The 26,907-nt window shown below is 35.3% G+C and overlaps 2 protein-coding genes across 2 annotated transcripts in view; one reads left to right on the top strand and one right to left on the bottom strand.

Annotated features, from left to right (window-relative positions):
• Nucleotides 1-19,524, top strand: part of LOC149805434 (uncharacterized) — a 36,371-nt gene extending 16,847 nt beyond the window's left edge. The window contains exons 6-13 of the mRNA XM_089934210.1: nucleotides 730-811; nucleotides 2,254-2,339; nucleotides 3,657-3,851; nucleotides 4,518-4,610; nucleotides 5,235-5,352; nucleotides 12,661-12,797; nucleotides 13,666-13,751; nucleotides 18,901-19,524. Coding sequence (XP_089790336.1) covers nucleotides 730-811; nucleotides 2,254-2,339; nucleotides 3,657-3,851; nucleotides 4,518-4,610; nucleotides 5,235-5,352; nucleotides 12,661-12,797; nucleotides 13,666-13,751; nucleotides 18,901-19,351 — 1,248 coding nt within the window. The 3' untranslated portion in view covers nucleotides 19,352-19,524. The remainder of the gene's footprint in view (nucleotides 1-729; nucleotides 812-2,253; nucleotides 2,340-3,656; nucleotides 3,852-4,517; nucleotides 4,611-5,234; nucleotides 5,353-12,660; nucleotides 12,798-13,665; nucleotides 13,752-18,900) is intronic.
• A 2,637-nt stretch (nucleotides 19,525-22,161) lies between these two features.
• The window catches only part of LOC149805433 (uncharacterized), a 31,769-nt gene continuing 27,023 nt past the window's right edge, over nucleotides 22,162-26,907 (bottom strand). The window contains exons 7-11 of the mRNA XM_089950015.1: nucleotides 26,680-26,761; nucleotides 25,197-25,282; nucleotides 24,234-24,428; nucleotides 23,697-23,792; nucleotides 22,162-22,585 (exon numbers count right to left, since the gene is read on the bottom strand). Of these exons, the coding sequence (XP_089806141.1) occupies nucleotides 22,388-22,585; nucleotides 23,697-23,792; nucleotides 24,234-24,428; nucleotides 25,197-25,282; nucleotides 26,680-26,761 (657 nt within the window). The 3' untranslated portion in view covers nucleotides 22,162-22,387. The remainder of the gene's footprint in view (nucleotides 22,586-23,696; nucleotides 23,793-24,233; nucleotides 24,429-25,196; nucleotides 25,283-26,679; nucleotides 26,762-26,907) is intronic.

Raw genomic sequence — 26,907 nt, 5'->3', positions numbered from 1 at the left:
AGAAGTAACAGAAATTTTTCTGACGTCAGAAAAAAATGCATTTTAAGACGAAGATCAATTTTTGGTACTCTATCAGTACACGTTTGCAAGATTTCTCTAAGACATTGCCAGACAGATTGTTGAAAAAAGCACCAATCGTTTGGACCAGATATTGAGCGTTAAACAGTACTTCAAAGAAATTCTCATGGTATAGGTACTCAGTTGAGGATTGTCTGGTGATGTTTTAGGGCATTCTAAATAGATTATTAAATACATTGTCAGGAACACTGCAGTTACAATTCTTTAATTCTTTCATTGCACTTATCAATTCTCCCATCGAAATGGTAATATTTAATTCACGAAATGAACTTTGTAAGTCGCCCTATACTGGCTCATTTACAAACAGCATCGGATTCATTTGTTACTATAGGAGATATTTTGTGTAGTAACACATCCCTCGAAATTTTCAACGTAAATTAACATTACTATTACGAACATCTAGCAGTATACTAGTTTGGCCATCTATAATCTTCCTGACAATTTTTAATATGTATATCACGGGATGAGCGGAAAGGTTAAAGAGAATGTTTTGATTAAAAACGTCCGTCAGGTATGTACAAGTTTGCAATCACTGGTTTTTAAATGCTGGAAGAGAAATCACCTTTATGATGATACTTGGCTGAAAGGTTTGTCCTTAAATATAACATGCATTTACAGCGATACAATAGCACTGTCATATATCTTTTGCAGGTAAATACAAGCCTGAAATGGTTAAACATGAGTCACAACCAAATTTCCATTCAAGGCTCCAAGAAACTTGGCACAGCACTGGGTAAATATTATGTGCAATAAAACACAAACTACTAAAGTTTCATTAATGCGATTTAGTAAATAAAACCCTCTCTTGTCCTGAATTTGCATGATAAATATTAGACTTGTTATACATTATAAAATCTCCAAGATCTTCGAAAAAAAGATATAGATAGACCCATACATGTTGCATATTGGAAATCTGAAATATAATTTCTTTTATCCAAACGACCACGCCCGTGGTTTAGTGGTTAAAGTGTCCGCCTCGACTGCGGGAGGTCGCGGGTTCGAACCCCGGCAGAATCATACCAAAGACTTTTAAAAATGTAATAACAACTGCCTCGCTAGGCACTCAGGATTAAGATGTTAGTGTTAGGACTGCGACATGATGCCCCAGTGCTAGACATCACTATGAACTGCCATGCAACATATATCGTAGCGATATGACTGAATTTTTTTTAAAGCTACGTCAAAAGTCCAAATCACTCACTCACACTTTTATTACAACCCATTTAAACAAAGTTTATTTATCAAAGTATGAAAAACTAATCCGAATATTATATAATTTAAAACATATTACAGACTTGAAGTGTTATTTCTTGATCACAAGGTATGAAGACTCACTGCTTTCTATTAATAATTTAGATATGAAATACCTACCCACCCCGAATTGCTGTGCAAATAGGCATAAGATTCAAAGCTAATGCAAATGTAAAAGAGACAGTCATTTTGAACTAATTTCCCACACATCATCCTTTAGCTTTGCCAGTTTCACAGATCTACTAAAAACAGTGATTCACACACACACACACACACACACATACACACACACACACCTTCCACTGTAATTGTGGTACAAACTTCTGATTTTATAACTTCACAGTTTGAACATATAAAGTTCAGAATATCCAGATGGGTCCACTTTCAGTAATTCTCACAAGAGATCGTTCTATTAATAAATGTCAAACTTGTCAAAATATCATTATTATATACAGTTAGGAGATTATTGTGATAGATGCAAAGCTTGTAATAAATGTTTCGTACATGACCTTGAAAATTATATATATATATATATATATATATATATATATATATATATATATATATATATATATATATATATATATATATATATATATATATATATATATATATATAAACGGCGCTGTAATATAAATTCTATACACAACCTTGTATTATATTTTCGCTACACATAATTGTAATTGATGTTTATACAAAGCCTTGTAATATATTTTCTGTACACATAATTTTAACAGAATTTTATACACAGCCCTGTTATGTATTTTCTGTACACGTCATTGTAATAGAAATTTTGTACACACCATTGTAATATATTTTCTGTATACAACATTGTTATACATGTTCTATACACATCATTGTAATAATAGTTCTTTACACAACTTTGTCAGTTTTATATATTTTAAATATATTCCCTTGTTCCAGGTCACAATAAAACACTACAGTTTGTGGATATAAGTTGGAACAGTATACGAATGGAAGGAGCTGTTGGTTTATTGAAAGGAGTGAAGGTGAGATTTCGCCATCGATTGCAAAGAAAGTCTTCACAACAACTATCCCTGTAGACATGTGTAAACCAATAAATAAATGAATGGTATAAGCATTAATGCACTTGGTTATTATTATTATTATTATTATTATTATTACCTTGAAATTCATGATGACATGCCACTTACTTTGCTTACTTTTTTCGACGTTTACGAAATCGTGAATCTTTGTCGAGGTTATACCACTGACAGCAAAATTAAAAATATCAATATTAGTATCGTCTACTTTGTACAGACTTTAAAATTAGAATACCGTTGCTTTAGTAGTCATTTTTTTTCTTTGCTTGTATGAGAGTAAACGTAAGATGTAAAAGTTCAAATTACATAGGTCATCATATTGTCAGTTGCTATTTATTCTGTTTTCTTTAGATGAATGTAGGTATTTCATCATTTTGAAACTATTCTTCATTTTTGCCACCAGCTTCATTTTTTCATTATGCTTCTAACCAATAGTCTGTTATTTTGTTTCTCAGCACGTTTTTCCACTAAATTTTGTATATGGGTATGTTAACGTAAACGATTCTAGATATTTCCAGTAATGATTCACAAAGTCGGCAATCGGTTTCCAGTACAACTTTTTATTTACTGTAACGTTATAGTTTGTTTCATTTTCCAGTACAAACTTTTTATTTACTGTATCGTTATAGTTTGTTTCATTTTCCAGTACAAACTTTTTATTTACTGTAACGTTATAGTTTGTTTCATGCTTATCAGTCTTTTAGATATCTGACTTGTGTATAAATAACAAAATTATAATACACGTGATGTTCTATCAAATGGTTATTTAATTTGCTTTGAAACAGTATAGAAAACCCCTAAAAGTTTTAGAATTCTTGCCCCACAGTGCTGGAGTAGACTATTTAGAAAAATGTGGAGCCAGTGTAGAAAACAAGATTCTGTAACAAGACAATGGATGTTCTATAATTCGAAACTTCACTATTAAGAGTTCTGGTATTTATTCCAGTCAAATATTTTGATTCTATACCTGAAACTTTTCGACCTGATATGTTTTGAGGGGTGCCACCTGCTTCTTACTGAGCGGCACGTCTGAGAGGAAATTCTACTTTCACAATTACTTCAAAATACCTTTTGAAACTGTCTCAAAATAAAATACTGCCCGGGAAGCCGTCCTAACCAACGCCCATCGCTCGGTACGCTTTAAATGGCAGTCAGATATTGTCTTTGACAATAAAACGTGTGGTGTGAATGTCCTGTGATATATAACATCAGTCTTAACTCTGATGAACTCAAAATACTGCGTTAATTTGTTATCTATTTCAGAAAAATGATTCGATCCTGAGCCTTAATCTCGCCATGAATGGTCTTGGCTTTGAAGGGAGCATCGCGTTAGAGGAACTTTTAGCAGAAAACAAGACGTTGAAAGTTCTTGACGTAAGCAACAACCGCATCAACTGGGAGGGAATCACGTTTGTAGCCAAAGGGCTAAAGAAGAACAAGACGATTGAAATGTTACAGGTTAAACTTTAAAACAGTATTTATTCAACTTCGAATCTTAGGCACGTTTGACAAACTTTCACAACAATCTCTCAAAGACACATAGATTGGTCTATGGTGATTTGTAATGTTAACATAACTGAAGAACTCGACGAAATTCTTCGATCGTAGATATGCATCCTTTTACATCTGAACGTGTCCAAGTCATTGATCCAACATGGGATTGCAGGAAAGAAAGCGTTACTATATTGCCATTCTGCTATCCAGGTTAAAATGTTTTCTTTCAGAGGAAAGATACGGCATCAACTCAAGTGAGCCTAATCAGATGTTTGAAGCTTGTGTTCTGTCATTTCAAATTAATGTGTGCCAATCATTGAAACGTTAGAGAGCACCTTGTTTTGAGTACTTTTGTATCCTCATCGAGAACATTTCTAACTAGTAGCTTTGATGTTTCTTTAATGAGTTCAATTGTGAGAATTCGATACATTGATCAACATACAGTCTTTATTAGTGAAAATAAGCGAGCAATAACTCTGTACATTTGTTAGAAAATCAACTCATTACCATGTAAAAATAACCCAGGAAAAACGTACGGTGTAACTGTACTTACTAAAGCGCGATTCGTGTTGTCTGACTTGCGCAAATGAAAAGTTTTCACGCTTTATTTGTGTATATGTTAAATTGCAGATCGGTAATAACCCTATAAACATGGAGGGGTGTTACGACTTGATAAAGGCTGCGCAAACTCCCAAATGTAAGCTATCACGAGTGGAACTGCAGGTTGGTATCTAGATATTTCCTTTCCATTAATTGTTGTTAGAAGGGAGATTTAAAAATCTAAAATTTTGGTAATCCACGAAACAAATTAAACTTGAGTACCGATCTAGAACAAAAAAACGTGGCATAAAATGACATTTTTCCTGTAGGTGCCTCTTTTAATTCTCACGTCTATAATCGCCTTCAAGATGTCAAACAAGTGGAAAAAGTAACCTATTTTGTCGGTTGGGAGGAGATTTTTGAAAACACCTGAGAATGCTCGCTTTGTGTGCTGACTTTTAAATCAGCCCGTAAAACTTCATAAATGTGGATCCTATAGTAAATATAAGAAAGAGAAAGAAATGTATCGATAGTCGTGAACCTTGTTCATAAGATTTTTTTCCTTTGTAAAATATAGAAAAAATTCATAAGAAAAGCAGGAGGTGTGTGTCCTCCGCGCAGGGCAATAAAATTGTATTAAAATGAGTACTAGTAATTGCTATTAAAACTTAGACTCTGGATACTTTAAAGTAAGCCCGTGTTCTGGGCAGAGCATTTATAAAAGTATAAAAAAACAACAGGTATGTTTTATAATGTGATCCTTGAAAGAGTAAAATACTCAAATAAAATAGTCGATCTCCTCTGCAGAATGTTCCTGTAAACGCAGCAGTCATCAATTTAGCTGATTCGATTTCCAGATATCGTAAATTTTCTTTGGTACATGGTGGAATATTAGACACACGGGATATCATCGGTATCCAGAAAGGTTTGTATTTCTCCAACTATGTTGCTAAGGATATCGTATTACAAATTTAGCAATTTCAGCCAACTCAGTGTCATTTTAACATCGATGTTTTAATAGTGTCTTCTGATTGGACGGTCAGATGTTGTATATTTATATCCAGGATCGGTATGGCCAAAAACATTTATGCATGAGGACATCAAAACAAAATCATATATTTAAGTAGTATTCTATGTAGCAAATTGTCTGTTATATTCCAGAAGTTTCAATTTAAAATTCCGTTTGGAGTCTTAAAAAACTATAGAGATTGATTTAAAGTCGTATGTAGACACAACTAGGGGGAACAATAATACGTTCTGCGGTTCACAACATTAAAAATATCAAATTGTACTAATTGTACTAATTATTACACGACACGTCAGATATTCATTTACACAGCTATTAAATGACCCGGCCCAGCAGTCTGGACACTACTACGAACGTACATGTTTAGCAGATCCCAAAAGGAATTTATGAAATAATATCTCATTCTATGAAAATTTGAATGTCAAATGAGTTTGAAGAATGACCATACGTCAAGCATACGTCGTCCGTCAAAACATGATATTTTCGAATTCTTAACATACACTTAAACAAGCTCAACCTAATTTGGCATAGATCATTCTGGCTTAAAGAAATTTCATGTTTTTTTTTTTCTAATGATGCAGGATAGAATTTTACCAAATTTAACAGCAGCTATGCTGGCATGAAGTCCTATGAGATGTTATGTACTCAAATGATGCTGATTCGCTATCAAAAATGGCCACTTTTACTAAAAAATTGATAATCCTGTAAACGACTTCTAAAACATTGATGAACAAAATGTGAACAAGTGGTATTAATCTGCCATCGACTATTGCAGTCATCACTAAAAGTATAAAACCCCTTCATGTCTACAGAAATTATTCTGATCCACTCTCCAATATGCTACTGTCAATTAAAAAAATATGAATAACTTTAAATATCAGAAATCGTCACACTAACCATGATGCTTTGACAAGATATCAATGTGTTTGGTTTTAGGCAGATGCCATCCAGGAGAACCGGGTCCCTCTATTTTACTTCCTATTTTCTACATGTAATTACAACCTATGTATTACAGACCATACAGTGCACTGATCAGTAAAAATCGCATACATTTATGTCAGACTCGTGGAATTTTTGCAAAGATTCATTTCGACTATAATGTAATGCAATACTACAGGAAATCGCGGGAAAATGGGGAATAACGGAGCTAAACGCTACAGAACGGTAGACAACAGAAAAGCATTACGAGACAATTATGAAATATTTTGCACGTTTATTTTTTTTTAAATGACCAATACAACATTAAAAAGAAACATGAGAACGTTTCGGCCAAGAGTAAGTTATTTCTGACATCTCAGTCGAGTCACTGTATTGAACACTATGATCATTCTCAACTATGAGGATCAATTCTAAGGGTATCACGTATGTCTATAATGCGTGTTTAATTTTAGTCCCTGACTGTACATTCACGTATGTCTATAATGCGTGTTTAATTTTAGTCCCTGACTGTAGATTCACGTATGTCTATAATGCATGTTTAATTTTAGTCCCTGACTGTAGATTCACGTATGTCTATAATGCGTGTTTAATTTTAATTTAATTTAATTTAATTTTAATTTAATTTTAATTTAGATTCTGTTTTAAGATAATTATTAAATAAATAAGTTGTTTGCTTGGGTTTGGGTTCTAGTCGCAGCCTTAATAATGACCCTGTTTAAAGACTGAGGTAATTTTCCATTGGTATGATTTAGTATTGCGCCATATGTTACGTGGTTATAAATTGCGGCATATAATCGTAATAGAGATGTATATAAGGTGAGAAGTGAACAATTATTCCTATTCATATTGCTATTTTTATTTCATGCTCGGTATACAGAGTATTTACCGTTGTGTGTAGCTTTTTTAGAGGAATACTTTTTATTTAAATTATTTATTCGCATTATAAAGTGCTCGTATGACTGTTTTGACTAAACAGTATTTTCAGATTATTGTGAATTCATTCAAAGACGTTCTGGAAAATGCCAATGTGATACATCAAGACTGTTGGCACTTTAGCACATTTAAGGTCATTTGTACATCAGCACATTCAAGACCTAGAATTCATTTGGAACACTTTTAGGATTTTTCTTGATATAATTCAAAATACTTTAAGTTCCAGTCAAATTTGCATTATATAACTTAGAGTATTAAATTATTTGTTAAGTTTTACAAAACGTACTGGCTTTGTTCTTTATGTTACTAGTTTAAGATCATAGAATCATAACAACGGGTCATACCTCAATTGTATGCCAAACAACTGACACTCGGACCACTTAGGCTGGTTACAAAACAAGGATAAACAAAGAAGTTGCGAATGCATGGAACTATTGTTTCATTCGTAACTTTTGGTCCGTCTTACGATCAATCCAATCCAATATTATAAATATCCAAGGTGGTCCAAATAGATTGCGGTTCTTTTTCTACGAAGAAACTTTCGGCAAACCAAATGTATACTTGTGCTATAAATTACTGCACCAACATATATTCGAGGCCTATTTTTTTCTCCCAGAAATAATGGAAGAGGTCCAAATGGGGGTGTGATGTGTACAAAATGAATATGCTACAACAGCTTCAAGTATAGAGCATCCTCTGCCTTTCCCATCAAGTCGAGATAGAAACCTCGGTTATAATTCGCTGCCATTAAGAACTACATTCGGAATTATTTATTTTCCCATGGCATATCATTGGGCGGAAGGAGAACAAATCATGCTCGGAACATGTGGTGCACTCTGCCAAAGGCGAATCAGCAAATCCATCAAATTTCAGGTGTATTCGTTTAACTACGTAATAGGTTATTTCTTGACTTATTGGAAATGGCTCAGCGAGTTTGCGCCTGTAGCAGCTACTGTAGCATTTCCAATTGATCAGAAAACCATTCGGCCATTTCCGTCAGGTTGTTAAATAACCTCTGAAGTAGTTGTAGGAATACACTTCAGTTTGATGTGTTTGTTGATTTGCCTCTAATGGACTGCGCCTCATTTGGTATGTCAGCAACGGCAAAGCTTTTTCTGATTCTGACTTTGTCTCCTTCTGCCGCCATATTGTTACATGTGAACGAATGTGGTTCGGAATATAGTTCTCAATGGCGGCTAATGCCATTATTGATGGTTTTGATGATGTTCTGCTTCAAACAGCAGCAAATTTAAGGTCACCACGGCACAAGTGTGGTACGGCCTGATATGTCAACCGTTGTGCTAGAACAACCCAAAGAGCACACCCACAAAATAAACCTTGAGAATACGTTTAAGGACAGGAAAGAAGCTCAAGGAGAGGACAAGGACCCAGCCTGTTCGAGAACTTTCGCTTGGTGCTTGCAAAAAAGGAGAGGAGATTGTTACTGTGCTCTTTATAGAGATAGACAAAACTAGGCTGGTTAGAGATTCCTGACACTCTCGAGCCTGGGGGCTCGTGTTGTCCTTCGTTTCGCAGAAATACACGAGCCTTTGGATGATTGGCCGAAAACGGATATACTCGAGGGTGGCAGAGACCAATCTTCTTTCTTTTTCTGGTGGGTAGACACACTTCAACCGCGTTTATGATAGCGCATGCATTCAACTCAATCAATGCATACTCTGTGCGTTTCTTGGCTGGTACAAGCGGGCTCTTGAGAAGAGCCGCCTAACGGTCAACCTTTGCATCACATACGGAGGTCTTTGGAGCATGCCAACTCCGGTCATCTCTCCCTGCTAACTATGACGAACAATGGGAGATGTGCAGGGCTTATATCAAGGTTTGACTGCATGTAGCGCCTACCTATTTTTGCTATGAACAGTCGCTGCAAACGTGGTCTCCAGGTTTGAACCAGAGCGGCGCAAAACACACGATAAGACGCTCTTTGAGTTACTCATGTACGATAGCTACGTTCGGTTATTAAAAGCGGACGTCAATATTTTCAAGATCTTCACACAAAATCATGTCCGGCTACAGCTACCATCCACAAAAAACCATCGACCAGCTTAGCGGCAAGTGGCTTTCCATTGCAATGTGACTAAAGATGGTTATCTTTGTGAACTGTGTCAACGACATCATGAAAGTCCGCCACAATGTAGCAGACAGTACGAGAGTGGTCTGCATTACCGGCGAGAACCCGAAGATCCGAGAGTTGTATTGTTCTCCAGATAACATCGAGCCCGACAATTAGGTCTGCCGCAACCGCATGGTCGACGACTTCTCCTTTCCAATCTGACTGGAAACATTGTGTAACTACGGTTAAAATGAGCTTGTTCTCTCTGAATGCTACTAGTACTCAGCGGGATGATTGAGGCCCAAGAGCTACCTGAATGGCATCGAGATCAGTTAAGGAACGTGGGATTATTTTCAGTGTGATTGGAGAGCTTATCCCTCACAATGGTGTTCCCCGGATAGCCACCAAAAAGCCTGTTTCAACAGTACGGCAGCAAGATCAGAGACTGCGATAAAATGTATACGGCTAACCTGACTAGCGCTATAACAATGCAGCCTGGATGCAGTTCAGCAAGAAAAGATCTAGATTTGTCCACAGCAAAGGCTACCTATGCAAAGAGCTTGACAAGACCTCCATCTAGTTATTGACCCCATACAGCGAACTCTCGGATGGTTTAAGGCCAGTCTCGCAACTCAACTCATACTCAATAGCAAGCTTAATCTTCCCAAAAAGTTTGCTATCGGTTGCTGTCAAGGATCTTGCTTTCTCAGTATATGGTACCTTTGAACTTTACACCGTCATCACTGTCGAGTTGGCTGGATTCATAATGAATAGTTTATTTCAGCAATCATCGAACCCCAACCCCCACCCACCCCATGAGGCCGCCAAATAAGGTTTCTTAGTAAACCATGTTTCCGAAGTCCTTGGCGTACGGTGGTCTAGGCATCATGTATGGTTTTAACAACTTTATCTTTGCACACTCTACTGTTCCATATAAAATACCGTAAGCGGACATGCATAAACTTGCCGTGCTTTATATTGAGCTAGGCGTCCATGGCGACATTTACGTATGCATCTTCCATTAACCTCATGTCGAGAACAAGAACAAACTGGTTTAGGTAAAAGGCGACGGATGTTCCATGTCTCTGAAAGACTCTATAGCCATTATTTTCACCGCTTCTTTCCGCTGAAAGCATTTACAATGTCCTAGACATAGATCTGGATTCGAACGCCCTTAATTATCACTGATGCCTTGTTAATGATGAGACTGAAGAAACTGTCCGTATCACAAGCGTATGCAGTGCTCGTTGACGCATCCTCAAAGAGCAAAACTATCGCCTTCATGCTCAATGCTGCAGTGTTCAAGTAGATAGTCCACTGGGGGTCGTTCTTATTCATCACCAACCTGCTACGGCACATCACTCGGGTGAAAAAGACAGTCACTCTCGTGCACTCGTGCCTGATCATGCCCCTTATATCTTCCGATTCAAGTCATCCAGTTTGTAGTTGTTGTTGTTGTTGTTGTTGTGGGGTTTAACGCCATTTTTCAGCACAAGATAGACTATACATGGCGGCCAGTATTAATGGTGGAGGAAGAACCCGGGAAAACTCCAGAAAGAACCACCGACCCACGAGAAGCTACTGGCAAGCTTTCTCACATACCCACATAGGCCGAACCCGAGACTCGAACCCACGCAGACAGAGGTGAGATGGCAGTGATCCGTAACGGTAAGCGCTTTAGACCACTCGGCCACTCGGTGCCCCTCATCCAGTTTGTAAACTATTTAATCACATGTATAAGTTGTAAAGCAACCGTATACCGTATATACTCGGTGGTAAGCCGAGTTCAACTGCAAACTACACAGATCCAGTTTTCCAGTCGGATAATGCGCCGATAGATCTGGGTCTATTAGAAGTAATCAGTACATCTTTGTTGTTTGAAGCTCGACTTATAAGCGAGTACAGACGGTATATTGATCCGTGCTTTTCATCTTATATTGATCCATGCTTTTCAACTTGGGTCATGTTGACTGATGTGTGATGAGTGTTATTGTATCCCTTAATTACATCTGATCAAACGTCAACCCATTTTGTGATTTCGGTTTGAGTGAATTCTTCCACATTATCTTCGTCTGAGATCTGTTAAACGTTCAAACAACTTGAATATTTTGTCGGAAAAGTTCGCCACATTTTCTTTGTTCGAAAAATAGTTGACTCTTTTGTTGTAACATACTTTCCCATCAGCAAACGTTATATTTTTAGAAATTCTCTCTTGAAGACGCACGTTAATGTGTCTTTTATGTCATCTCCTTTCTTTATATTTACTTTTTCGGCCCAGGTATAACTGTCAAAATGTATTTGTGTACACCATTGTATGGTTGTTGTGCTTACATGTAAAATAATGTCTGTTTGCCACTGGTTATCCAATTTTATTCCATTTTGTCACGTTTAATTTGTTCCCACAAGCGATAAATGTTTGCATAAACACATAGATTTTCTAACTAATACAAATGCTTTAAATACTGTTGTTTCTCATTCATTCAAACGGTTCAAATAGCGACCGTTACGTTTGACAAGCTGGAAATGTGAGTGGCTGACATCCATCTACAGATGATACTTTTATTGTCAGCAATTGGCACGATATATTTCAATTCTGTCAAACCTAAGAATTACCTCAGACTGATATCAAAATTTACCATTCCATTTAGATACAGACATTGTTGCTTAAAAGTTTATATGATTAACTATTTCCATCACCTTTATGAAAATTGTTGAGTTGATTACAGTGCAGCTTTATTCCATTTTTTATCTTGTGAAATGAATTTGATTTATTCTGTGTTGTGACTTTGAATCAACCGCAATTTTAGCGTTCTACAACTCCATTTAAAGTAGTAGTTAGATTTTGATATCAAAGAGTATGTATATTTTCGGTAGTAAGGTATAGGCCGATTTTGTTCCAAAAATAAAAATCTAGAAGTTGAGAAAATGGTTTCGCACTCATTTTAAGATGGTGGCCAAGTAATTACATGCACATAATGGGGGGTGTAATAGTAAGATGAGTTACTGCGTGTCACGTGCACAAGGCTAATATTGCGAGCACGAAGGAAACAGTAATTTGAATTAATCCGTTAATTTACTGATGAGAAATTTTGATATTTAACTAGAGATGTCGTGATTTCGTTATTTACCGAATTACGATTTTTTCAGACGCAAAATAACCTTTAGGATTGGTACTAATAAAATGTATATGCTTGTGACCTATGTATTGTTTTAAAGTTTCATACATTAATATTATGTCTTCATTTGTGCATTTCTTTATTCAGTGCTTCCAGAGGATCCGGTCACCATCCTGGTGCGATACCTGGCTTCCATAGGGATTCGAGTCATAGATCTCTTCCGCATGTTCGACCAGGACAATGACGGTTATGTCAGCAAGCAGGAAGTAGTCAGAGGTTTGAAGGTATGAATGAGAGATGATCTCCAAATTTGATGTGCTTAACATAATTGTATAACATGGTTTCGTCGTCGACATCATGGCAGGTATTAACCGAAAAGAAGTCTTTTTTTCTACATTTGTAGAGCTGAGTTGCACAATGCTTTTTATTCTGGATCCTTTAAGTTAATTGGTCAATAAAATTATCAAACATCTACTCGATATTGTTATTTAGAGAAATCTGTCATTAATAGCATGGTAGGAATCGTTGATGTCTTTATCACTGTTTGTATATGTGTATATATATATATATATATATATATATATATATATATATATATATATATATATATATATATATATATATATATATATATATATATATATATATATATATATAAAATGGATACGGATGAACACTGGTTGCTCAATCGATATTTTATGGCATCAGTAGGATGGACCTATTATTTCCATTCAGCGGGTAACTTAATTATCAATAATTCATTGTGATTAATTGACGAAATGTTATAGTATTGATTCTATATAATATGCACATTTTAGAAGTCTTTTGTTTAAAGGAAATAATTAAAGCAACATTTCTCCGTAATATTGTGTTGGCTCTACTTCGGTTGTTAATTAAATTTCTTTACCCACATTGTGCTTTCAGAAGCGAAAAAAATCTATTAATCTCTTAGAAGGTTAGAAACTTTATAAATAAAACATAAAGGATGATAATCCCATCAGTCAGTATGTTACATCAAACATTTAAACAAAACGAAAACAAGACCGCATATAGAAGCACGACATATTATCGCGCATAATTTCAAGAACTGGATGACACGCCATTATTAACGTCAAGTGATCATTGCTCATTGGATTAATTAACATTTTCCAGAAACTGGGAGCGCCCCTGAATGATTCAGATATGCAGATTGTTGCAAGACGTCTGGAAAAGAACAAGAAACGCCTCATAAGCTACAGGTTTCATGGACTGTGTGATGCAAACTTTTCCGTTTGTTGTGCATGAATTATTTTAATTTCTGATAAGTCGTCAGAATGTCGCAGAATTTTTTGGACTGTGACATTTAGGGCACATAATGAACAATTGCTATTATAGCTGCATTATTTCGCGAAGCTTGCAAAGTAATCACGGGTTGTATTGTTCCACAGCCTTGCCAATGCTGACACCGTAGCTGTAACGATTTCTAAATATGCTTGTTTTTGAGCCGGGTAGAGGAGCATAGTATTCCTTTTGGAGCATAGTATTCCTTTTGGAGCATATTTTAGTCTCGTTCAACCAAATTCTAAAGTGACTGAGATAAACGCCGAGCGATAGCCCGGTAAAATTCTGTACATTTCAGTTTTATCGATTGATGTAATTTGTTTGTTTGAAAAATGCACCGCCAGTACCGTAACGTCAGTTATCAAGATTGGTATATAAAGGATAAATGTAAACATTCTTATAATATACTTCAGAGATGGTAGAATGTATGACTACAAAATTGATGATGTGCCGAGTTTCGTGCAGAAACAGAAACATGTATTACCTACATATAATATATCTTACCCAAAATGCAAACAAAACACTAAAGAAAAGTTTGTTTATGTAATGTTTTTATTCAGAAGGCTCACTAGTCTGTCAACAATTCGGAGACTTTACCACATGTTTGGTAAGCTTCGATTGTATGCTGTTATCGTTTATATTGACCTTTACCCGACACTTGACTGAGAAAGATGTTAAAGAGCCACGCTAGAGATCTGGTTGAACGTGACTAGAAGATCTCTTGGTGCCACGCGAGAGGCCATTCTCTCCATACCACTTGATATTTTTCTTTGTACATCAAACAATTAATTAAATGAAGCGGAGACTTCAATTTTTTGAAAATCAATAGCTTGTTACGTACAGCTGTGTTTTATTTTTGCAACAAATTATATTGGTCCAAGAAAATAACCATGTCAGCAGCTATTCCTGCAGCACCTTATCCAGATTCTCTTTGCCATTGATTTAAATATTTATTGGGAACGAAAAAGGAAAATACAGGAACAAAACTGTCTTTGGTTGGGATGGGTTGGAATTATGAGTTCGAGATGGGAAATAAAGGGTGGAGGTCGTGGAACCGTTACGGAAATTATTCGCAATAAATGCTGGTCTCTTCCCTTCAACCTCAGTTTCTAATCTTAAGGTTATTTGAATTAATTTCTGAAGTAGGCTGTATATTCGTGCCTTATATAATTTTTGTTATTTGTCTAATGATAAGCTTTGAGTAGTTTATGAATAAGCGGTGTTAATTGGTGACGACTGTTTCGCGATATTATCAAAAGAAGAGATGTAGCTTTGAAAGGAAGAGATATGCTTGGTAATCTTATCTTGCAGTTGTGTGTGCAAAATTTTGACACTGGATTTTGTTATAGACCTGGTCATACACAGATAGATCTGACACCTAAATTTGTATACAAACTAAGTGCAAAGGCCTAAATAAAAGTCTTTGAAAAGACGCATAATACGTCACTACTAAATAATTGCATGACAAAAAGTTAAATTTACTATTCAACTGGTAGGAGAGGAACTATTGATTCTAGTAGTGTAGTTTTCTCGGTTGATGAGCAGCTGTTCTACTGCTATAATAGAGTGGACTTTTATGAAAAATTGGAACCAATGATAAAATGTGACCGTTTGTTTCTCGTTATTTGTCTCCTGCTTGCAAAATTACAGGGTTAATTTTGCTTTTATTAATCCAGTCATCCTGACCAACAAGATCATATTATAAAAACAATAAAATAAAGAAAACATTTTTGTACTTGTTATGAAAAGAGAATGAAGACGAAATCGAAAGAAATAAATTGTAATACGAGCTTTTTTGAGCGATGGACTTTATTACCAGATATTTTATAAGTATGTCGAGCATTACAAATGGCTTGGATTTGAAGAAAAAGATATTTGATCCTCGAAAGTATGCATCCTGAAAACTGCTTTTGTGCGGAACATTACAAATGTTTGATGGCTTCAAGTTATCACGTTTAACGGTAGTGTGATTGTTTGATGTAGCTACACATTTTCACGGTGTCTGTGGAAACATAATTCGTCCATGGGTATTTTTGCAAGAAAGTCTCACTGCGATCCCAGAAGATATTAAACATGACCCTCTCTGGTTTAATAAAATCAATCATAAAAATAGTGGTGATCATGATTCTTTTGCCAATAAATAGTATGAAAATTAATTGTTTTTGTTCTTTATTAAAATAAATTACATTATTGTTCGAAACAGATTTTTTTTTATCCTATGAGAAGATTTAGCAGATTTGTGGCGCAGCATTTCTTGATTATTATGGACATGCGATTTAAAATGTATGGAAACAAATACCAGAGAACAACAAAATGTTAGAGTTGCGGGAAATTAAAAATATATACATTCCATAGCAATTCAATCAAATTATCACGGATTTCTATAATGAGTTCCTGAAAGAGTTATATGAAAAAAACAAAGAAAACTCAGAGCAACGTGAAATGAAGACAATTGTTATATATGTTACCGTTCGAGTTATTTAACGATACGCTAATCCAATGTTTTCACTATATAATTATTTATACAATCATTTACACAAAGCACAAATTTTTTTAAAGTTCATTTGTATGAATTCCCTTCTATGTTCTTTATTTCAAAGACGCCAATGAAACTTAATATATTTAATGTATGAGTGTCAATTTTCATAAAACATGATCCTAGTTTTCTCTACCATTGTAAACGCAAAATAGTGGGTTTAAATCTAAAATAATCTCATCATGAGCAGTTCGGTGGAGCGCAGCAAATGTATCTTAAACCACAACTGTTTGTCAGTCTTTTAAAACAACGGAAGCAATCCAGGGAATACTCGATTCTTCCTAAATTGTATTTAATCGATTCTTCCTAAATTGTATTTAGGTCTTTTTCAACAAGTCAGCAGGAAGGCCGTCTACCACATTTGTTTTCATTGTCAGTAACTAGCGACGTTTCTTCAGGTCATTTAAACTTGTAAACGATTTCAGATTTATATCGAGTGTTTTGCAGTTCCTATCATTGAATCTAAAACACCTGCATCGTGTTCTGAGTCATCATGTGTTGTTTTAGACCTGGCCTTGTTCATCTTCAAAATTTCCAAAGTGTACTGCAAATAGAGCCGAAAACAAAATTTGTGTATTTGCCAACATCAAATACCGAATTTATTCCTTCTTCATTTTTTACCGTTTCAGCTATTTTATTCCAGAGGTGTTGTTGTTTATTACAATGGAATCACCGTTTCATGGGATCTTTAAATCTGATTTTTTTAAGCATTGGATATGATCATTTTAATATTTGAAATCAATAAATTAATATTTATTATCTAGATTGTCATTCTTCGACACAACTAGCTTTGACCACACTTTTTTCCCTGTCCAAACATGTAAACAAATAAGTATTTTTATATATCGTTATTGTTACTTTCTCGTTAAACTTGCGAAATATTTATATCACCTATATGTCCTATATGAATACTATTGAATTAAAAACAATGTAGATTTGTGTCATTATTTATAATAATGCGTAAAAAGTACTTCATAGTAAATAATTTTTCATTACTGGTTAATTACATATAATTTTGTGAAACAATACCATCAAGTATGACTGGTCCAGTGATTTTAGAGTAGTAAACCATCAAGTATGACTGGTCCAGTGATTTTAGAGTAGTGAGCCATCAAGTATGACTGGTCCAGTGATTTTAGAGTAGTAAACCATCAAGTATGACTGGTCCAGTGATTTTAGAGTAGTAAACCATCAAGTATGACTGATCCAGTGATTTTAGAGTAGTGAGCCATCAAGTATGACTGGTCCAGTGATTTTAGAGTAGTAAACCATCAAGTATGACTGGTCCAGTGATTTTAGAGTAGTGAGCCATCAAGTATGACTGGTCCAGTGATTTTAGAGTAGTAAACCATCAAGTATGACTGGTCCAGTGATTTTAGAGTAGTAAACCATCAAGTATGACTGGTCCAGTGATTTTAGAGTAGTAAACCATCAAGTATGACTGGTCCAGTGATTTTAGAGTAGTAAACCATCAAGTATGACTGGTCCAGGGATTTTAGAATAGTAAACCATCAAGTACGACTGGTCCAGGGATTTTAGAGTAGTAAGTATCACGACAACAAAAGTCATTTCGACGCTTTTAAGTGTGAGCGAGTTCCACACGAGACAATTATGGTTTTGAGTTTCACTTTTATTCTATCCACTGATAGTGTGACCTCGTTTAATACTATATCCTGTCTGAACATCTGAATCATACTGTCTTGCAGCAAAGTTATTGTTCATCTTTGTGGGTTTAAGAAGTGGACATTGTTTATCTTTCGGGGTTTAAGGAGTGGTCATTTTTTATATTTTGTGGATTGATGGAGTGGCCGGAGTTAAACCTGTTTCTTCATGTGTGTCAAAACAAAGACCATTCTATAAATGCGATCTTCTTATGTCTAGAATTCTCCAGTGTTATCTTTATTAATCATAAAACAATTGTCTTATCACTCTCACCGTATCATTAAAACTGCGTAACTCGATTATGCAATTTTATTTGATCTGGAAAAAGGCTCCTCTGCTACTTTTTAAATATAAAATAATCTAATTACGTTCTTTTAAGGATTAAGATATATTCCAGTAACATTAATTATCTGCATAGTCCTACGTTTTACATCGATTCACAATCAAAAACTAATCTTTGTCTTTTGTCTATGTTCACCGTGAAAAATATTCCAGTCGTAACCAAAACTACATCTATAGGCTAAATTGTGTTTGAAATCGTATCACTTTCTCTTTTTTGTAGAAGTGGATAACGATGGAAACAAAAGCAGAATATAAACTAGATTATTGCACGAAATATAGTAGCCGTCTGGTGAGATAGGTAAACAAGGACTGTTCAGGATTTCACAATCGTTAATTTCGATGAAACGAAACAGTATGGAGAGACTTTATTGATCACGTAAATGTATTACAAAAAAGGACCATTCATGGTTCCTGTACGCCGTATTTAATGATTTTCTGTTGTTTATTTTCTCATTACCTGATATTACACAAAATGATTTCATCTTGTCTAGCGTATTGCATACTCTACTCGATTTTCTTTTTTGCAGCTATCTCGCAAACGGAGTTAAGGACCATATTAGAAAAGAAAGAATGCAAGATAAAAAGCTTGAAGTAAAGGAACAAAAGAAAAAGGAGGAGCGACGACGAATCTTGTCTATCGAACTTCCTCAGATTTCACTACCAAGATATGACGATATTTACACAGTAGAAATTAGTCGTCCACGCATACCATACGGGGTTGAACAACCGCAGAATGAACAATCTCGGGAAAGTCCTGCGAGCACGACAGGACCCAAATACGGTAAACTTCCTCCCCTTCCTTCCAGGAGATATTCCGCAATAGATCAAGCAGAATATAGTGATGCTCTAGGCCAAGAGACTAAAAGGGTGTTATCGAAAATAAAAAACTATCAACTGCGAAGGAAAACACAGGCTTTATTACCATTTTTGAAATCTGTATCTCAGGACTCTGCAAACACATGGTCGACAGAGAAATAAAAGTTAGTTCACCATCCACGGAAATAATGTTTTTAAACACATGGTCGACAGAGAAATAAAAGTTAGTTCACCATCCACGGAAATAATGTTTTTTTCTGAATAAACAAAATTTATAAATACACTTGATTATTTACTTGAAAGTAAAATAAATCGGACAATATAAATCGATTTTGCCTGATTATAGTGAAAGATTGATTTTCAAGCTTAGAAAAATTAAATTAAAAGATTATGCATTGTGATTGTGAAAGATGCATTCAGTTTCCTAATCTTGCAAAGAAGCTACTGAAACGAAGACATAGATTCAAAATTTTAATCTATTATAATCTTTTCCAGACAATAAGGCAGAAAAATTCATGTATTTCGTTTTGCCTGTGAAGAAAAGGCTCAGGAAGATGCACTCATAATGTGAAAAATGCTAAACGTTCGATATGTATGTCGGGCTATATGGCAGTACATAAACGGGTATGTTTTTGTGTAAATTATTCATGATGAAATAAAGAAAACAAATGTTTGTTGTGTGTGTTCGGTCTTTTTTAATTTGTAAAAAAAATTCTGTTACAAAGAACTTCTTTCACGGTTTTTTTTTTACATTTCAGAGTCACATTTACTTTCAATCTCAACATGGCTGATTTTGTCTTATTAACAAATTCGTTGAGACTTATACGAATATAATCTTTGAAAGTACCAATTCTTTGAGAGATATCTGGCAATAGTCTTTCACGGTACCGAATCGGTGAGAGATATCTAAATATAGTCTTTGAAGGTACCAGACACTACGCCATAGTCACTAAATAAGTGATTCTAATATCTGGCTATTTACTATCCAATTTTGGATATTATCCCTATACTGTCCAACTCTGAGGTCGCGTATGTATGTTAAGAGCAACAACTTAGTTCCAAATATGCGGTCCCATTACTTTGTTAATTTTGATGACTTAATGAAATCAGTCTGGTACATCTCTTGGAATTAATTTAGAAAAGCACATTTCTTTCCCAACAAGTGTGTAAATTTGTGTTTTAAAATTGTCGATGTTTATTTGAGCACTTCCGTTGCCAACTCTTCATTATCGGAGGTGCGCAATTTTTCACGTTGTAAAGCTTTTCAATTTCGGAGGTAAATAAATCCCATAATGCCTAAATAGAAGTGATCGGTTTTTAAAATAAACCGAAACTTGTGAAGTTTGTGTATCAAACTCAACTTCTATAACCAACATACACACCGTCGTTTTACCCTTTGCTCTGAGGAAAAATGGAGTCACAGTATAGATAACGTTATAAAAAATATATACTAAGATGTTAAAATACTACATTAGAAAAATTTCTTGTCTTCAGAAGATTATATCATCAGAAAAAAGGCACAATGACGCGGTCAGCATTGTCACTGAATTAATTAGAAGTGTGAAATTTCAGCATTTACATAAATAAGTTCGATGGATTTCCTGTTTTGAGGCAACACAAACAACATAAAGTTTGAAATTTCTTGTAAAATAGGCTACAGTTTTGTACAAAATTTGACCGAGATATTTCTTGAATGGTTGACCAAAATGTCCGGCATAAAATAAAATTTAGACCTTATTCAGGCGTTATGAAGATTAGAAGTAAATAAAGACTCTTTTTATTCATATGCCGTATGGAATTAGAAAAATTTGTCAAAATGAAAGTTGTTGATGATTTAACAAATTTAAATAAAGACAATTACTATATGGCCAGAACCGCCTCCACAACTCTTATTTTAATAACATGTCAACAAAAATATTGTACTATTTATGTAAAACTGCGAAATCAATCTACCGTGATAGTTTAAATTATGATTTATTTATTTACCGTACATGATTCGTCTACACTTCTTCGATTTTGTTTGTTTATTGTTGGAGGTGGGGGGGAGGGATTAAGTCTTTTTATTTTTATGTATCTGAGTATCAACCTATAATATTTAACATCAATAATTATTTGCTTCTCTTTCCAACAGATTTATATTCTCTTGTGTACGCTAACGTATACATACCACTGAATGAAATCTGGATCTTGTTCAGGATAGATAAAACAATTTTAACTATGACTCCAAACGGTTCAATTGACATCAGATCTATCAACTGAATTCAGAACCACCAACAACGTATCTCATTTATTATACCCCTTTCTCTCATATATATATATATATATATATATATATATATATATATATATATATATATATATATATATATATATATATATATATATATATATATATATATATATATATATATATATATAATAATTGGCTCCCATATTTTGTGTATTGTGTTTCATATATGCAAGGAAAAGGTCAACACTGAGTTTGACGAACTTGTGGCCTAACCCTTTTGTCAATCTGGACTAATAAAATATCTTTCATCCAATCATTCTCTGTGACGACATTAATCTCAATCGAAGACACGACAAGAAGAAGACAGACTACATTAACAAGGAACGAGAACTAGTAGGATCTTAAAATGCGAACACAAAATGAAAGCTTACTTTGCTGAACACAACCAGTGCAAAATCCTTCAAATACAATTACCGTCCGTACTCGCTTATAAGTCGGATTTAACTGCAAGCAGCTTAGACCTTGATCTGCCATCGCATAATGACTGATTTGAAAATGGCATTGTCTCCCGATTTATCCTCATATAATTCACTGGCAGACCAGGCTCTACGCTGACCATTTGCAATGATAAGTAGAGACAACAGCATATACTCTGATCTGTCTGCGCCTTGTGCGTAGGCAGATCAGAATCTTTACTGTTTGCATTTCGATGTGTTATACACGGATAAACACAATAGACATACTGGTCCTAAATATTTTTTAAAAAAAACTTCCACCAGGAACAAAGATGGGTGGAATAGGTGAAACCAGTCTCAACAAATCCCATTCTTGCTCTCTACATGAAGTTTCTTGTCTATTAAATTCAGAATATGCGAACATTTCTTGAATTGAAAGCGGTCAGCCTTTGGGTGCTTACACCTGGAGAATCTTTTTTCAAAAATCACATTGAGTTGTAGATCGTATACAAATCACTTTCCTGAAGAAAAAGAAGCGCTGTGATTTGGATCTGCTTTTCCACTTTTACACCTATTTTGGATGGGTTCCAGGTACTTGGTCATCATGAGATCTGCAGATCTGACGTACCCACTATGCACAATACCAAAGTCCGGTTGTCGTGATCGAATCTCATCCACTACCATGTTTATTTCCGGATGAATCTGAAGACCCTGCAATGAATAATGAAACAATTTAAACCACATCCTCCCATCAAACAAGAGGATTGTCTTTCACATGCTTGAAGTTCCAAGTCAATGGAGGATTTAATCTTAGTAAAATATAAATTATCCTTTCTCTATATTGAGATTTTCATTCGGAGCATTAGAGTGAACTTCTTTCTTATTAATAAGATTTATCTTTCTAAAACTTGCGCGGAATAGTTACCAGCCTTTATTAAAATGCGTTGAAGTGTATCGACTGCCCCATAAATATGGTAATGACTACGTTTATATCGAAATATTAACATACGGAGATGCAGAAGACAATTTAGTAGTATTATTTTTTGTGCATTATGCAAATAAAAAGAGTCAGTCTGTGCTGAGACGACGTAAATCCAGCCTATATAGAGATTCCTGGCGACTCGTTGATATGCTGACCAAATCTATTATGGCACTCATAAAGAAAGGTAAAAAAAAAAAAGGTGGGGGTAGGGAGACACAAGTGCAAATGCAATTGATAGTCTGGTACCCGACCTTTTCTTCACTGTACTTCTTTCAATATTTTGAGGTACGAATTGAATAAAGGTGAGGAGTATAAGACTAGTGAACTAATTTGGGGTTGTTACGATGATGTGGTTTGTTTGTTTGTTTGTTTGTTGTTAAGCTGTTGCAATTCTTATCAAATTTGGATTATGATTAATAAATTTACAATGAGCGAGCTAGTAATTCACCTGCAATAGTTTCATGCGATATACTGTGGTTCGTTTTTAATATTTGCAAACTTCCGTTGTTCACGTTAAATATGCATGCAGGTATGTATATCCTACACATATTTTGCTAAAGTGCACACATAATTTTGGCGCAGTTTTTTTACACACAAGGAAGTGTCAATCTATCAAAATGGGGAGTTCTTTTCAGAATACTATCTATTTCTATCATAGACAAGTGTTGTGTCGATATACACGCTTTTGTAATTTAAATGAAATAACCAAAGATTGTAAATGAACTAATATAGAATCGGGTGAAACTAAGATAAACAAATCTTCCACCCCTACGCGTCATTATAGGATTGATCCATGCTCTGCGTGATGAACGAACTGTGGGTTCTTGTGCATAGTAATACCTCAAGCAGCAGGCACGTCATAACTGAAACCTCGTTCTGCTTTATTCCTCCAAGCAAAGACATGACACCTGTGTTTGAAAGCGGATTGTGACTGAGCTGTAAAATAAACGTACTGTTAAAACAGAAAGAAAGCAATTTCATACAGCATTTGTCAGCCAAATCCTAATGTAGATGGTATTTTTCTTAGGAAAAAATAATAAATATTCATATTTGTATTATTGTTTATGGGTCTTTCTCGTATTCTAAAATATTTGACACGGCTATATTGATTCTGAAAAAGTGTTGTATTTGAGATGGTATTTTGTTTACAAAATAACGGAAACAAAATATATTTCTAGATTAGAAGATTGTGAATTTTTGGGTTTCCTTCTTTAGTTTTTACTATTAAATAACCAAATATTGGAACTATAAACTATTCATTTAGTCTCTGCACAACATGCATGCCATTAATGGAACACAATTGCCTTAAGAAAAAGGATTTATGTCAGTAAACGAAAACATTTAATTGGATTTCTGGTAATTATGAAGCACACGTACATTAAGTATTCTTATGGAAGTGTTGACTTTCAGCGATTTGGAAAGAACTGCACAACTTTCGTAGCTTATCCGATTATTGGAAATATCTAGATGCTCTAGCACCGTGTTGACTTCTAGACCTTTGGCTACTGCACGTGCGCCGTTATCACAAAAACCATTCCAGGACAAGTTTAAAACTTTAAGAGTTCCGTTTTTCTGCAAAAGAAAATATTATGATGATATATTAAAAGTCAACATTAGAGTCTTCTCAAAACCATAACTCATTTATAAGGTCGGAGAGTATCCAGGTATCAACTGCACAGAATACCTAGCAGTACATGACAATTCCTGAATGGGACGCCAGTCCATTGCAGGTTAAAATACCCAACCAACCGATAACTACCATCTTCACATCCCACAACAGAGTCTCAGTCGGTGCGACTGTTCCATCGAATTTAGACGCTTTCCACAAGAACAAACAGTATTGACCACATCGGGACTCGGGCCTGAGTCCATCAACTCATCCACAAAGACACAATACCTTAGAGCGAAGATAAGTGTGGAGCCATACATTTTCGATGTAATCTATTCGATTCTATTCCATTATGCAACATAAAACGCATTAAAATAATAACTTTGCCTTAAAGGCATTTATTATTTTCTGTCCTTGACGAAGTTCATATAGCTTAGAATAAAAATACACAGTTTAGAGTATAGAGTGGTGATGTAACACAAGCGTCAGCAACCAATATTCCTCTTAAACTGTATACTATTTTAATCAATAAAATGTGGAATGTGTAAGAAATCAAACTGAAACAGTCAAATAGTCTGCAGATTCAATTTAATTTGGCTATATCATGGTCGTGTTTGAGAAACTCAATATTTAAGCCCACGCCTATGACCTCTCTCTCTCTCTCTCTCTCTCTCTCTCTCTCTCTCTCTCTCTCTCACGAGTCTAAGATATCCATGTACAACCAAAGTCACCTTTATTGTGTCTCCCCATGCTGTAGCTCCAGTTAACCGTATATGATTCCAGCTAACGTTTAGCTCTTCTATAGAATCGTTGTCCTCTGCGGAAAAAAGACGAATACATATAGCTTTTAATTACTGGTATGAACATGCCTGACAAAATGCTAAATACACAGGTACACGATTTTAGAGAAACGATCCAAAATAACCGTCTCACAAAATCAGCAACAATTAAATTTCCTACATTTCATACCTGAAATTTGAGTAAATCTTTGGGTAAATTTGGGTTGAAACATCTTCGTCAGCCAAGGTTCCGATATGTTAAACCTATCTACACCTTGGCGGATCGAGCAGACATTTTACTGCTTTGTCCTAGCGATATATTTTGGATTCATGAGTTGCCTCCTTTAGTATGTCCATTGTACATTGCCCGAAAATGGTGGAGGCAACTGACGGCAAAAGTTTACTTTGTAAGTGTAACATCGAAAGTATAGCTACGTACCAGAGAGAAGCTATTACATGTGTATTTGAGGTAAACGTATACACACTAACACGGACCGGCGGTAGAAAATTGCTTATTTACGAGTCCATTGATGAGTCCCGAAGTACAAAAATATCTGCTCGATCAGCCAAGGTGTAAATAGGGTTAACATTTCGGAACCTTGGCTAGCAAAGATGGGGTGGAAACGACTTCAAGACGTACTGAACCCAATTCAAATGGCAGTGTAGTGCATGTTCATTTCTAAAATTCAGCCAAATAACGCTTGCGTGCTTAGACTAGTCGTTCTTAAAGCTGTTGTAGAAGGGTTAAAATGCATAAATCGTTTCCACTTAGTTTTGTATATGATCGTTGCATTACTATATTTTAATTAATGTCACTCGTTTTCAATCTCTAGAGGATATCAAGTGCTTTGTTTACATATGATGAGGTTACATGCATGGTGGTAATGGTGTACATTGAACAACATTAATCTCTGCCTGTCTCCGTTTCACTTTTTATATCTCCCTCTATGTCTCTCTATTTCTTTAATGGCTTTTGTATCCTTTTTTATGCGGGGAGGGCTTAATATAAACACGTACGGATCCAGAGGAGGAGGTGAACTGCTTCCTGCCCAAGAAAATGGACGCGAAACACTCGGAGCGTTTTCCAAAGTAAGGTTTCTTTGCGGTTATGATGGCTAAAATTGTGTCCTGGAAACGCTTAAAGTGTAGAAGATTCAGAGTGTTTCTTCCCCTAAGTCACTTGGTGTTCCATGACCACAGACCCCTAGCCTATTTGTATATGCTTTACCCTCTCCCCTTAGCTCCCCTCCCCGCGAAAACTATTTGTCTGGATCCGCAGCTGGTAAGTTAGAGTCGCTCAAATGACTTTTAGTTATTGTTAACGTACATGTACCTGAATGAGACAAACGACAGAAAAAAATAAAGTAGAAATACAGTCTTCTTCGATCTGAAGTACTACTAATAATTGAAAAAAATACAAGATCTGATATCTTACCGAAAGCCTTCGCGAGCAATTTACCACCAGTCTCTTGAAAATTGTTTCCACTCAAATCCAGCTTCCGTAGCTTCCGGTTGGCCTATTATGATGAAATACGAATTATGATACGTCAGGATAGTTATTGCCCATCATGGGATTCTGGGGTCTTCTGATGTTAATTATGACGTGGTAATTTACTTTTAAGAAAACGACAAGTCGCACAATTAGTACTCCAACATATCTAAT

Source organism: Sinohyriopsis cumingii, chromosome 2 (assembly GCF_028554795.1).
Source record: "Sinohyriopsis cumingii isolate HCF-2022 chromosome 2, ASM2855479v2, whole genome shotgun sequence".
Taxonomy (NCBI): domain Eukaryota; kingdom Metazoa; phylum Mollusca; class Bivalvia; order Unionida; family Unionidae; genus Sinohyriopsis; species Sinohyriopsis cumingii.
This window is presented reverse-complemented; position numbering and strand designations above follow the sequence as displayed.